Below are 14,185 nucleotides of genomic sequence, written 5' to 3'. Positions count from 1 at the left end.
GGGGTCTGAGGGGCTGAAGGAGATGGAAGGCAATGTGGCCGGGATGTTGCAGGATGTTTAATCCTGACCCCAGCTTTGCCTGGATTGCTGACCCCAGATGACCCAGGCTGCAGAGCTGTGTCCACACACCCTCCATTAAAGAGAGCGCAGCTGCCCTGGAAGCCCCGGGCAAAAATGAGGTCAGGGTCTGTCAAAGCTGAGGCAATTCAGGGGTGAGCTCAACCTGCTGGATTTACAGCAACTGTTGAGTCATTACTGAAATTTCCGTTATGAACTGACCTACCTGCTGGGAAGAGAATTTGGGATAAATTGTGAACTTCAAAAAGTTTCTGCCTGGAAACTGAAGAGGTAACCATGGCAACCGGGAGGCAGGTTGAACTCAGAGAGGGCTCTTCATCTTGAACAGGGAGCTCTGTGCTCCCGGATTGGATTTGCCTGTCTGCATGTGCCCCGCTCATCAATCCTTTGTCTCTTTGCTTTCTTTGTTGAATGGGAGAAAGCGCTGGCTCAGGGATCTGGAAATGGGGCCCTGGTTTCAGCTGTTTCCAGTTCCAGTGCACTTGACTCAGGGGGCCTTAGGCACCGCTGTTTTGTTGTCTGCGAAATGTGAATTAAAAAGCTCCTCTGGCCTATTCACGGGGATGCAGAAAGGACAGGAAGGTTTGAGGAGGTTCTCTGTGTGATCGCTATTGTTGTTGTCATGGGGCCATGTCTGGGCTGATTCCAACGTGGTGAGACTGGTGGTTCAGTCCATCCGTAAACTCGTTTTTGTCGCTTGAAGAAAAGCTGTCCCAGACACCGCCCACATCCCCACCTGAGCTGCATAATAAATACGTGCACTGGGGCATGAGCAGCACCAGGTGGAACAACAACCCTCACCTCAGCTGACAGACTCCTCCAGCAGAACGTCCTGCTGATGGGGCCGCGTGGGCTGTGTCATCGTGTGGATGAAGGACTGTGCTGAGAAACACAGACCACTGCCCCCCTCTCCACCCTTACCCATCTCCCTGCACCCATCATTCCAGCCCTGGACTTGTGAGAGAGGAAGAACAAGAGCCTAGGTTGGCGAGATGGGGGTGAGGGTGGGATGCTGGCATCTGAGACAGTGCTGCCAATGTGGGAGCTGCTGCTGGACCTGCCCCTTGCTCCACTAACCACCTGGGAGGTTGGCGAAGGGTTCGACTCTGGCTTTTCAGAGTGCATTCTGTTTTGACCAACCAGGTCATCTTCTGCAGGCCCTGGCTTAACAAGGGAATCTGCTTTGACAAAGGACCCCACACATTGTCTGATTTGGGCCTCTCTTGCTCTAGCAACGCCTTAATGACTGTCTTGTGGGCCTTCTTCTTCTCTTCCCCTCTGTGGTTTTTCTCTTGCCTTCCCCGACTAGCTTTTCTGGGCCTCCTCACTGAGCTCTCTCAGGTGGGGAACCTCTTCTCCTCTTGTTTCTCTCCTTTCTGACCCTTTACTTCCAGGACTTGCTGAGGAATAGCAGCTCTTAGAAGCCCCTCATGAAATAAAAGCCTAAATTCCAAGAGACACAAAACTCACTACTTCTCCTTATTGTCTAGCAATCTCCGTATCAAGTAAACCTGGGAGCTAACATTTATCGGGTGCTGACCGCGTGCTGAGCGCTGTTCTAAGTGCCTTACGTGTTGCAGGTGCCGCGGCACACCGTGCAGAGCCCTGTTTGGGACTGAGGCCCTCATCCCCCAGCCTCCAGCACGTCATCTGCTGCAGGCTCATAGCGCAGTCTCTCTCCAGGAGTTCCCTTGACAGAGGGAGAGTTGCCTTGCCTAAGATGAGGCCATCTTCTTGGGGCAACTGCATCCAATGAAAGGTTGACGAAAGGACTGCCCCCTTGCCTCAGTGGGGGACAGCTCCAAAGGGCCGTGCCACTCCAGAGCATCCCCTGGGAACAGCTTCTGTCTCTGTTGCAGTGGCATGGCATTCAACTCCTCCCTCTGCCCAACCCGGCTTCCCTCACTCTCTCTCAGTTCCCAGAACTCTCCCCAGCAAGTCCCTGCCTCAGAAGAACTGTTTCCTGGAGAACTTGAATTAAGAATTAGCTTATTTAGACCTCACAACAACTCTATGAAATAAGTGTATTATGTTCTCATCTTAGAGACGAGGAAACTGAGGCATGGAAAGGTGAAGAAGCTTGCCCAAGGTCTCCCATCAGTAAACAGTGGAGCCTTGATTTGAAACCCAGAAATCTAGCTCTAGATCCCACACTCTTAACCTCACATGCAACCCCTTGGTAGCAATCCCAAAGGGAACAGAGGGACAATGGGGGAGGCTGTAATGCCTTTATGGGAAGGTGAGGAGAGAGGCAGAGCATTTACCACATTTATCTCAGAGATGAGATGCGGACACTGAACTAGCAACCGCTTAAACCCAGGATCACTCATCAGTTACGGCGGTAGCAGGATTCTAATTTTGGAGGGGGTGGGGCAGTGGAAAAAGCATGGTAAATTCATATTTGAATTCTGGTGCAACCCTTACTAATTGTGCAACTTTGAGTAAGTTATTTAACCTGAGTCTTAATAAAAGTGCCTGGTACATAGTAGATGCTCAATAAAGCCTCCCCCGCCAAGTGTCTGCTATTGCCAACTGTGATCTGGGCAAGTCTCCAGCTTTCTCAGTTTCTTCATCTATAAGATGGAGGTAATGATGAGATGATGCTAAAGGGCTTCCTTAGCCCTGTGGCCATCCGGGTAGGAGCATAGTAAATAGTAGTTATGAGTATAATCATGATGCCGTCTTGCCTGGCTTGCACTCTGTGCTTCTGTCCTTCAGGACCCAACAGGCTCAGGATCCGGCTGTGATCGATAACATGTGTGCCTCTCAGACCTGCCCGCCACGTACCCCTCCTTCCCCCCCCCCCCCCCCCCCCCGCCAAATCCTCCCGTCCCCCCTGAGTCGGCTTCCTGCTTTTACTGGAGCCCGGAGGGTTTTTTCCTATTAAGCTGAGTGTGCGCATCTCATCTCCGTGTGACTTCTCTGCCGCTTCTCCCTCCCCACACCGGCGTCCACCCGGGGGAGGAGCGCGCAGCCCCGTGTGCCCTCAGGTGTGAAGTTTGCGTGCGGGTAGGGGAGGCGCAGCCCGCGGCCAGGCGCCCCGCCTCCGCCCTCGCCGCGCTCAGTCCCGCTCTCCGATTGGTCGGCGGCGCTCAGCCTCGCCCCGCCCCCTCCGAGAGAATAAAAGCCGCGGTAGCGCCAGCTCCTCGCAAGCAGCTCAATAAACGCAACTTGCGCGCGCGGGTGTTAGCTGCCGCTCCTCTGCCTCGTCGCGCTTGCGGTGGCCGCTGAAGTCCGCCACCATCCTCCCCACGACGTGCTGCCCTGCACCCGCAGCCATGTGCCGGACCCTGGCCGCCTTCCCGACAACCTGTCTGGAGAGGTAAGAGGAGCTTGTCCTGCTGCCCGGAGGAAGAAGTCCAGGTCCCACCAACCTTTAGGGAGTGGAGTGGCAGGCTTGGGGACCTGGGTGGGCGGGAGAATGGGATGCTAGTGACTTGAGAGGCAGAGGTCAGCTTGGTTCCATGTTCTTAGATGCTTCCCTAAGAATCTTAGGGAAGCCATAGGCCAAGACAAGGGAGGAGGAAAGGCAAAGGGAAGCAAAGGGACTAGTGCTTACTGCCATTCCCCATCCTCTGACAAATGGGAGTCCTTCTTAGGTGACCTGCTGAAGACCTGGCTGCAGGAAGACCACGTTGGCATCACCAGGCAGAACTGAGTCTTCCCCAGTTTCTTCAGCACTTGGTTTTCATTCTATAGCCCAGATCTAGGGGCATGGCCTCCTCTGGCCCTGGGAAGCAGGGAAGTGTTTTTTGGGTCCACCAGTGAGGGATGTGCCGGCTTCCCAGAGAGCTACTCAGCCGCCTCCCATTCTTACTGGAACTGGTGGCTGGGAAGGAAAGGTAAAAATGAAGGCAGGAATCAGTTTCCACACAGTTCCAGAAATATTCATGACAAGCCCAGAGGGTGCTGAACTGCCTTCTGCTAATTAACAGGCACAAAGATAGATCAATGTGACTTAGGTGGAAAAAAGCCCATGTATGCAGTGCTGGAAACCCAGAAAGCGTACGACCTACCGAGGAAAAGCTCAAACATTGCTTTCATTGTTTCTGGCTTCATGACACTAATGAAAGAAGCAAAGTTTAGGCCCTGGGAACAGCCTAGGGTTCCCAGGAACCCTTGAGGCTAGAATTTGGGTGGCACTAGCCTGAGCTCTTCTGGGACCCCATAAACCTCTCTGCCCTGGCTGAGCAAATAGAGAATCCTTACATGCTCACGCTTTGTCTTCCAGAGCCAAAGAGTTCAAGACCCGGCTGGGGATCTTGCTTCACAAATCAGAGCTGGGCTCTGATGCTGGGAGTGTTGGCAAGTTTGAATGGGGCAGTAAACACAGCAAAGAGAGGTAAGTCCCGTTCACTAGCTGAGGGCCCCTAGAGGGAGGGAGTCAGATTTAGGAAAGGAGTCATGAGAAAATACAAGGAGAAATTAGGACATGCTAGGGCAGACCTTGGCGACCCCTCTCTGGAGATTTTGCTAGAGCTTCTTGCTGGTCTGCTATGGCTGCTTGGCCCATGGGTGAGTGGGTGGGTGGCTCCAGGGTTCTAGGTCTACCAACAGATGAGCGTACCCAGGGTCTGGATGTCTAGTTACCAGACTCTCCCACCTGGAGATGTCATTGTGCATGCAACCGAGGCCAGGACAGGGTCTGAGGCCCCTGTTTTTTAATCAATGACTGTACTTCCATTAGCATGCACCTTGCCTAGAAACCCTTTCATTTTGAACATCACCTATGCTAGGTGCTGTGCTAGGCTCTGAGGTTATGGGTAGACATAATCTCTATTCATGAGGCCCTTATTTCCTTGGAGAAGTGTACAAAACAAAACTCAGCGAGTCGGGGGAATGGAAACAATTTTGGATGCAAGGAGATGGCCTTAGAAATATTTACTGAGGGCCAAAAGGTCCCTGGCTTTGGTTTCTGGTTCCTAAATAGTCCTCTGTTTCCCCTAACCCCAACCAAGAGTTTGAGGTGTCAGCTCCAATAATCACCGAGCAAATCTTTGTGTAAATTATGCAACTCCCCTTGGATTCTGACTAGGATTTGTGCTACATGTTATTTTGTTGATTTTTTTTTTTAATTAAAATCTTGGCTTTTTTTTTTTTCCCCCACCAGAAACTTCTCAGAAGATGTGCTGGGGTGGAAAGAGTCATTTGACTTGCTGCTGAGCAGTAAAAGTGAGTCTGCCCCGTGGTGTCTGTCTGTGGAAGGCACATGTGTGCTCATGTGCTTGGGAGCCAGCCTGAGGGATGCTGAAAGCGTGGGCAAAATAATCATAGTAGGAATAATAATAATGATCCCCTAGTGTGCCAGCCTCTATTCAGAATACAAAGGCAGGTCCTTGTTCAAGAAAATTACATCCTAAAAATAGAGCCATTAACCACAATTGCTGTCTTTTCTTGTTTTATTCCTGGCTGTCCCATGGTCTGACCTGTCTCTTCCTCTCTCATCCCAACCCCAGATGGAGTGGCTGCCTTCCACACTTTCCTGAAGACAGAGTTCAGTGAGGAGAACCTGGAGTTCTGGCTGGCCTGTGAGGAGTTTAAGAAGATCCGGTCGGCTACCAAGCTGGCCTCCCAGGCTCACCGGATCTTTGAGGAGTTCATCCGCAGCGAAGCCCCTAAAGAGGTCAGAGCCGTGACATATTCCATGGATCCTCCAGACCCTGCCTGCTCCTTCCCCACCGTGGCGGGGGCCAGCAGGTGAAGGATTGAGTTTAGGCGTAGAATGGCCTTATTTGGCACAGTAGTGAGTGGGCTTCTTTCTGGAGACTAGGAAAATCAGGCTCCATGCCACCCCTGGGTGCTATTACCCTCCGACTCACAGATGGGGCCAGGGGGATTGGCAGGTATTTTGGCTTCTGTCCATACCCACTTTCGTAGACTGAGCCTTTTTTAGAGGCTCAAAAGTCTTACACACCTGGCGAAACAGGTCATCCTAGGGACCTTGTGTAATCTGGCTCAGTCCCCTGGCTGACCTGCCTCTGGCCAGCAGGTTTGTGGTCAGCGAGCTTGTCAACCTTCCTTTCAGGCCTCCACTGCTTGGTGTCCACACTCGGTTAAGAACATGGGGCCACCTTGTGGACGGAGAATAGTAATGCCTTGCTTCTGTGTCTTATTTTGTATTTTTTTTTCTGAGCACTTTTATTTATTCCACATTATTCCATAAAGATTTATTGGGCACTCATTGCATGCGAGGCACTTTTATAGTTATTAGGATGTAGCAATGACCGAAACAAAGTCTCCACTTTGCTGTCCGATAAGGTGACATGAACGGACATGAAAGAATTATGGAAAAACATTCTAACACAGGAAATGGCAAGTGCAAAGGCCAGAGAGTGCCCATTGTAGTCACAGTCCAGCAAGTGGGCCTGTGGAGCAGGGAGAGTGAGGTAGAGAGTTGGAGATGAGGTCAGACAGGCGGCACATGGCCAGATGTGGGCTCAGGTAGCCATGTGGGCCCAGCACGCACTCTGACTTTTCCTCTGAGTGACATGAGAAGACAGCAGAGCTGCTAGCAAACTGACTTGGGTTTTGAAAGGCTCACTCTGGCTGCTGGGTGGAGAACAGACCACGGGGGTAAGGGTAGCAGAGAGACACCCGGTAGCAGGCTCCGGCACTAATTTAGGAGAAAGGCGATGGTGACTTGAACCAGGGTTGTTACAGAGGAAGGGGTGAAAAGGGGTTGGGTTTGTATACATTCTTAATATATCCTTGATAATTTTGAGAGAGTGGAGAGCAGACACTAGAGACACTAGATCAGATGTGGGGACAGGCCCAGCATGGAAAAGCCAGTTAATGGTTGACTCAGAAGACCCCAGGTTCCTGGTTCAGAATCCAGTGTTCCTTCCACTGTCCCACCTGCCAGCTAGTCCTCCCTTGGCCTGCCGGACCCCTCGCCTTGCCCACTCTCCTCCCACCCCCATTCACCCATGCGCTTGCCCTCCTTCCCACAGGTGAACATAGACCACGAGACCAGGGAGCTGACCAGGACGAATCTGCAGGCTGCCATGGCCACGTGCTTCGACGTGGCTCAGGGGAAGACACGTGCCCTGATGGAGAAGGACTCCTATCCACGCTTCCTGAAGTCACCCGCTTACCGGGACCTGGCTGCCCAAGCCTCGGCCGCCTCTGCCTCTCCATCCACCAGCAGGCCAGCTGAGCCCTTACACACCTGAGCCTCATGGCAGTGAGGAAGCCAGCCGGGAAGAGAGGTGGAGTCACCCATCCCTGAGGTGGCCGCCCCTGTGTGGGAGGCAGGTTCTGCAAAGCAAGCGTGAGAGGACAGTGAAGAAAAAAGCCGTTCTGGCAGCCTGTTTTGGAAGCAAAACCCTTTCCTCCAGATACTATGGGACTGAATTCCATGCATGAGAGGGCTCCCCCGACTTCTAGGACCTGTGGATAAGGGCTGAAGATGAGGGTTGTGTGGGGCTCTCTCGGGAGAAGAATGGTGGTGTAAGAGTTAACATTGGCTCCTGTCATTCTGGAAATATTCCAGGGTAGTTGGGGAAACATGTGATAAAGGGAAACTGGAAAATGAGAAAGAGGAAGATAACCAGATCATCTGTTTTGCTTGTTGAACAGTTGACTCTGATCGCATCCTGTTTTCCTAATTCCCAGACTGTCTTGGGCACAGAAGGGAGCGGTGGATGTGGAGCCGTTCCGTCCTCCTCACCTGCCTCTGGGCTGCCCGAGGGTCCCTTAGCTTGTACTTCTCAACACCCCCGTGTCCAGCCCCACAGTCTTGTCAAGGCCAGGGGACCAATGTGATGTTTGCCCCAAATGAGATTTTTATACCTCAAAAACTAGCCTTTGAGCCCCTTCCAAGTCAGTAGAGAGCCCTGAAAAGAGGCCTTCTTGCTCATGTGAAATTGATCTTGGTGCTCTTGGTGACCTCGTGCAGGTGGCCTCTGACCCTGCATTTGCAGCAGGGTCCACCTTTGGGCAGGGCCTGCCCAGGGTCTCCTGCTGGGATGTGCCCTCTCTTAGCTCTGTGCTGCCCTTGAACGTGGGGTCCGTGAGGGGAAAGGTGTGAGGCTCTCTCTCGGTGAGGGGCTAGTCCAGCTCTTATACCCGTCAGTGTGGAACGAGGGAGAAAAGGATGGTAAGAAACAAATCTCCTGGCAGTTCCCAAAAGTCCTGTTTAAATCAAGCCAATATTTTTTGTGGGTTTGAGAACAGGGAAAAAGAGACACCCCAGGATGGAAGGGGAGCCTCGTGTTTCTTTCCTGTGGATGGGAGGTGCACTTACTGGGGTGTTAGGAGAAATGGGGCAGGGACCATGATGACCCTTGGACAGACCATAGAAGCTGGGGAGAGAGGCTGCTTGGAAGAGCAGGACTGGGGGAAAATCAGAACCTGCTTGTCGCCTCAGAGCAAACATTCCATGGTGGGACTTCTGCACGAGCTCAGGCTGGCGAGGTGAATTGACCAGGCAGCCCCTTTTTGCCCCAGAAAATCAACACTGTTCTCTCTGCACTCTGAGCTCCTCCAGGAGAAAATTATTTAAGTATAACATATTGGTTTTGTGACGATTGTCATAGCATATTATTTTTGTTGCTGTTGTGTTGTTGCTATTGTTATTTATTATTGTAACTTCAGTTTGCCTCGACTGGAGAATCTCAACAGGACCTGGCAGCCTGACTGTCTCCCTCTCTCCACCAGACTCTACCTCTGAACGTGCTGGGAATCTTTTAGCGCCTGTCAGGAACTCCTCACTGTTTAAATATTTATTTATTATTGTAACAGGAGCTGGTTTCCTCGGTATGAATGATGTACTCAATCCCTGTTTTCCTGTTTGGGCAGGTTATATTCTTGTAAAATAAAAATAAAATCCAAATACGAGATCGTGTCTCCAAGGGCTTTGTGGTCGGGAAGAGGGAAAGGGAAGTGCTGTGGAGGAACTGACCTCGGGAAATTCCACAGGACAGGTGGCTGAGCTGTTGCGTCATAGGCAGAGGCACAAGTGAATGACCCATGTTTGCCTGGTTCTAACGGTGGCCACCGTGACCGGTAACTTCCTTTAGCTGATGACAGCCCCAGCTTATGCGGGGCTGTTGTGTTGTGTTGATTGGACCGGGCTTGGCTGTTATTTCAGACCCCGTATGCTTTGTCCCCCCGACCCAGCACCAGCCATTCCCAGTACGGCTTGTAACAGCGGAAGGGGCGCTTCCTCTTGGTCAAGTAGCCATACATTATCAGTTAGGTGGTGACTACAGTGGCATTTTCACTTTGGCCTATTTTCGATTTGCATTAGTATTCTTTTATGATTTCATATAAATTCAAAGAATTAGTATTTTATGATTTGATAGAAGTCTCTGAGATGAGCTACAGGAAGCCCCTCTGTCCATGAGGCTGCTCCATTCCAGAGGCTGAGGGAATAAGAGGGTTGAGCTGGGCTTGAAAGAATTTGGGAAGAGGTTCAAAAGGATCAAATTTGCTCTTCCTCTGCCCATCACCTACTTGTTCTCCTTTCTTATCCTACTCATCCTCATTTTATTTTCTTTGTTTGGTTGTTTTTTTTTTTTTTTTTGGTGAGGAAGATTGGCCCTGAGCTAACATCTGTGCCTATCTTCCTCTATTTCGTATGTGTGATGCTGCCACAGTATGACTTGGTGAGTGGTGCAGGTCCGCACCTGGGATCTGAACCTGCGAACCCCAGGCCACTGAAGCACAGCACACAGAACTTACCTGCTGCGCCAGAGGGCCGGCCCCCTCATTTTGTTTTCTGATTACTACTATTAAAAAATTGTATGTAGGGGCCTGCCTGGTGGTGCAAGTGGTTAAGTGCACATGCTCCGCTGCGGCGGCCCGGGGTTCACCGGTTCGGATCCCGGGTGTGCACCGATGGACCACTTGTCAAGCCATGCTGTGGCAGCGTCCCATATAAAGTGGAGGAAGATGGGCATGGATGTTAGCCCAGGGCCAGTCTTCCTCAGCAAAAAAAAGAGGAGGATTGGCAGATGTTAGCTCAGGGCCGATCTTCCTCACCAAAAAAAAAACTGTATGTTGCATTATCTGTCTATATATGGATCTGGACCTATTATTGACTTTCATTTCTCCCCTATTGCTAGTCTGAGTAAAGTGATAAGATGTCAGGTATTTTGGGTAGAAAACTCCATGGAAGCACACTCTAAGCCCAGATCTAAGGGATGGTTCTGTGGGTGACGCCAAGAGGGATTCTAAGTTTAAGGGCCTAGGAAGGAAGATGGGAAGAAACTCTGGGGCAGGCCCCGATCTCATTTAGTTTTGGTGACAGCTCTGTGAGGTAGGTGTGATCACCCTATAATACAGGTGAGGAACAGAAGCTCCTAGGGGGAGGAGCATGCTCAGGGCAGCTGGCTAGAGAGAATGGCAGAGATGAGATCTGAACCCAGTTATACCATGGGGGGAGTCTAGTCTGCAAGAGGTGGGTTGGAGGGGTATGATTGATGAAAGAAAAGATGGGTACCCAGGGAGGTGGGCAGGAGGGTCAGAAATTAACGTTGTCTTCCTTACTTTCCTTCCATCTTTTTGCTTTCTTACATGCATTTATCGAGGGCATCCTGTGTGCCTGGCAGAAAACTAGAAGCAGTAACTGTGCTATCAACCACTAGTAGTTGCATTTAATGGCGGGTGGGGATTCTGAGTAAGTTTAGACAGGACACAAATGTGTACTTTCTGAAGCAACGTGGGTGCCAATAGGAAAAGGTGGGTGTAATCAGTGATTGATAGAGAAATGTACAGGGATGATAGACATCCAGTGACTGGGGCTGGTGCTGGCAGGCTCTGCAATTCAGTGAGACCATCCGCAATGTTGTTCCCACCCCCCTAGCCTTCCCTCTTACATACAGGGTGGTCTTGGAGTCCATGACGTGGCCTGAAGGTGGTAGGTACATGATAGAGGTAAAGAAGAACAACTCTTTGCTGACCTAGACGTCTCCCAGGTGTCAGGCTGAAAACAGTCCCATACTATAGTGGTTTTCAGAGAGTTTAAGTGACTTCCTGAAGATCACAGCTAGCAATCTCTTTAAACTCAGGAGCTCTGTGCCGTCCCCCTTCAGGCTTTGACATCGCAGGCACAGTGCTTCCTGAGCAGGCTGCTGAAGGCCTCTTGGCCTGTTCTCTTACTCCTCCCTCACCTGCCCCCTGAAAACCAATCTCTCACGGTTGCCAGATCCACTCGCTGTTTCAAGTTTCCTTGCTTTTGCATCCTGGACCACATCCCTGCTGTGTCCTCTACTCTCATCGTTCCTACTCACTGCCTCCTTAATCAGCCAAGGGATGCATCTTTCAGAAGCTGGCTCAAGGGTCTTTCTGGGGAGCCTTCCCTGAGCCTGTGGGTCTGAGGACGGATGCCTCTCTTTCATATTACACTGCTGCGGTGCTCGCCCGAGTCAGACCACTTAGCCCCTTGCTATCTGCCTCCCTTTACCACACGGCAAACTCCTGGGATTAGGCAAATCCTCTTCTCCCACTTTCTACTCCCGGGGCCTAGTGTGTAAGTGTCTAGCACATGGCTCTTGAGTTCACGATTAACTTTAAATCCAGCAGGAGAAAAGTTTAAATTTCCACTTCCAACTTCCTACCAGAATTCTCTCCCTGGCTGTCCCACAGGCTCTTCCTATGTAACATGTTCAAAACCAAGGTCACCATCGTCCCCCTCGATACCCACTGTCTTCTATTTCCCTAACCCTGATACTCAGAGACGCTGCTTCCCCTCCCAGGCTCACCAAGACTTCCTTAAAGGAGACTGTCATCCTCTCCAATCTGGGCTATAAAACCGCATCCCACCTGGTCTTCTTCCCCCAGCCTCTCCCCCTCCAACTCATTTTCTATGCTGCACCAGTCTTTATCCATAAAGCACAGATCTGAGCACATCATGGCTGCATTAAAGCCCTTCAGTGGCTCACCTTTGACTACAAGAGAAAGTCCAGATCTTACCACAGCATGCAAGGCTGGCTCTGATCTGACCAAGTCCCTCTCCTGACTTCTCTCCTGCCCAGATGGCCTTTATGCACCTGCTGTTCTGTCTGCTTGGAATGTCTTCTTCCTCTTCCTCTTTTTCTTTTTAATTGGGGGTGGGGAGGGAAATGCCTTCCTCAAAATCCGGCAAAAACATCACCTCCTCAGTGAAGCCTTCCCAGACGTCCACCACACAGAGTTAATCTGGGACACCCTGTTCCTACCATGATTGCTGTGGCATGGCACTGTAACTGAGCTCTTCACTGTTTTTTTTCTTCGACTAAACTGATCTCTTCAAGGTCAGCAGCCATTCTTACTCATCTTGATAAGATGGGGCAGAACAAATCACAGCAAAGCAGCTCACAGCCCTTGCTGTGGAGTTGGAATGTTGGAGTTAGAATCCTGGCTCATTTGCTCTATGACCTTGGGAAGTAATTAAGCCTCTCCAAGGCTTAGTTCCTTCATTTGTAAAATGAGGATAAGAGTGCACCCCTCATAGGGAACATTGAATGAAATAAAAGTGTTTGGCACAACATTGATGTCCCAAGAATATTAGCTATTATAATTACCTGGTTCAAGTACTTAGCACAAGTACCTTGTACATAGTAGGCATCAGTCAATAACTACTTATCGACTTTTTGAATAGAATGGAAAAACCACGATTCAAAGTCAGGATTCTAAGTCTATTATTCAAGTATAGTACAGCTCTTTCAATACTGTATTTCAGCTGATGCTCAGAGCATTCCAGGATTTCAGAGGAGACAATCAAGGGTCGAGCCATTAATCAAGACAGTACTCACTCAAACCCAGGACAGCTAGGGCTGTTTCCAAATCAGTGCTGTTACTTCCCTGTGACTGTGGCAGCCCCCAGGCCGGTCCCTCACCCTCTGCTGCCTCCCTGTGGCCATGTCAGGCTATGCAAACTTTTTCCTTGCATTGCTTGACTTTCATATTTTAGGTTTGACTCCTTCCTTTGGATTTATATCCAAGAGATATAATTTGCAGTTTTGTTTATCAACAGATTTTAATAAAGGTGAAAAATTTTAATAGAACTGAGAATTATTAGCATAATTGCTAAGATAGCCCACTGGGTTAAAATAAGATTTCTTTAGTCAACAAGGCTGAAATTAACTTTAAAAATTGATGCTCTTGGCGTGGATGTGGAAAAAACATTTGTGCACTGCTGGTGGGAATGTAAACTGGTGCAGCCACTATGGAAAACAGTTTGGAGGTTCCTCAAAAAATTAAAAATAGAACTACCATATGATCCAGCAATTCCACTTCTGGGAATATATCCAAAGGAAATGAAAACACTAACTCGAAAAGATGTCTGCACCCCCAGGTTCACAGCAGCATTATTTACAATAGCCAAGACATGGAAACAACCTAAGCGTCCATCAACAGATGAATGGATACAGAAGTCGTGGTAGGAGTGATGTCAGCATCATGGCAGAGTGAGTTATTCCCTTTGTCTCTCCCCTCTAAGTTATAACCAGACATCCATTGACCAGAAGAGGACTCCCTACACAGCACCATAGGACCCCTAAGAGATCCATGCATCTGTACATCTGAAGGTGGGTGGCCTGGACCTCCAGGAGGCAGTGGAACTGGGGGAGCAGCCCCTGCCCATTCCCCAGCAGTGGCGATCCAAGGTGCCAATCTTCATACCGGCGCGTGCCTCCAAACAAAGGCTGCAGGGGCAGACAGGCACTCGGGGCTTAGCCCCTGCCCACCTGGTGGGTGGCACACATGCCCTGAGGGTTCAGGACATGGAACAGAGACGATGACCCTCCCTTTCCCCCAGCAGCGGCCCGATCTTTCCAACAGTGGGGACAGTATACAAAACTCGGATCTTCTCAGCAGGGGCGGGGTTCCCTGACCAGAGTTTTCAAAACACACCAGCTCGCACCAGAGACCTGGCCGAGCAAGCAGCAATGACAATTACTCTCTGCTCAGCCTCTGTCATCCTCAAGTGGTGGCAGGTGGAACCTGTGACCAGAGGCTTCAGGAACCACAGCAGAACTGGTGACCTAGGCTCTATTGGTGGCACTCCCACCACTGGCTCTACCAGGACTTGTATGGCCTGCATACAAGTCCCCGGGTCATTGGACCCCTGGCAGCGACAGCGACACCTGTGAACTCAGTGCACCTGGCAGTGAGCACCCCCAAA

At 50.5% G+C, this 14,185-nt stretch overlaps 1 protein-coding gene across 1 annotated transcript; it reads left to right on the top strand.

Moving 5' to 3' along the window:
• The first annotated feature begins 3,262 nt into the window (after positions 1-3,262).
• On the top strand, positions 3,263-8,916 carry RGS16 (regulator of G protein signaling 16). The gene is made up of 5 exons (XM_004424958.3): positions 3,263-3,400; positions 4,310-4,420; positions 5,189-5,250; positions 5,535-5,701; positions 7,029-8,916. The coding sequence occupies exons 1-5, from the start codon at positions 3,357-3,359 to the stop codon at positions 7,248-7,250; spliced, it is 606 nt and encodes a 201-aa protein (XP_004425015.1). The 5' UTR covers positions 3,263-3,356; the 3' UTR covers positions 7,251-8,916.
• Positions 8,917-14,185: the final 5,269 nt, after the last annotated feature.

This window comes from Ceratotherium simum, chromosome 2 (genome assembly GCF_057802395.1).
Source record: "Ceratotherium simum simum isolate JZ-2026a chromosome 2, ASM5780239v1, whole genome shotgun sequence".
Taxonomy (NCBI): domain Eukaryota; kingdom Metazoa; phylum Chordata; class Mammalia; order Perissodactyla; family Rhinocerotidae; genus Ceratotherium; species Ceratotherium simum.
The sequence above is the reverse complement of the archived record's forward strand: the minus strand, read 5'-3'. Positions and strand labels throughout refer to the sequence as shown.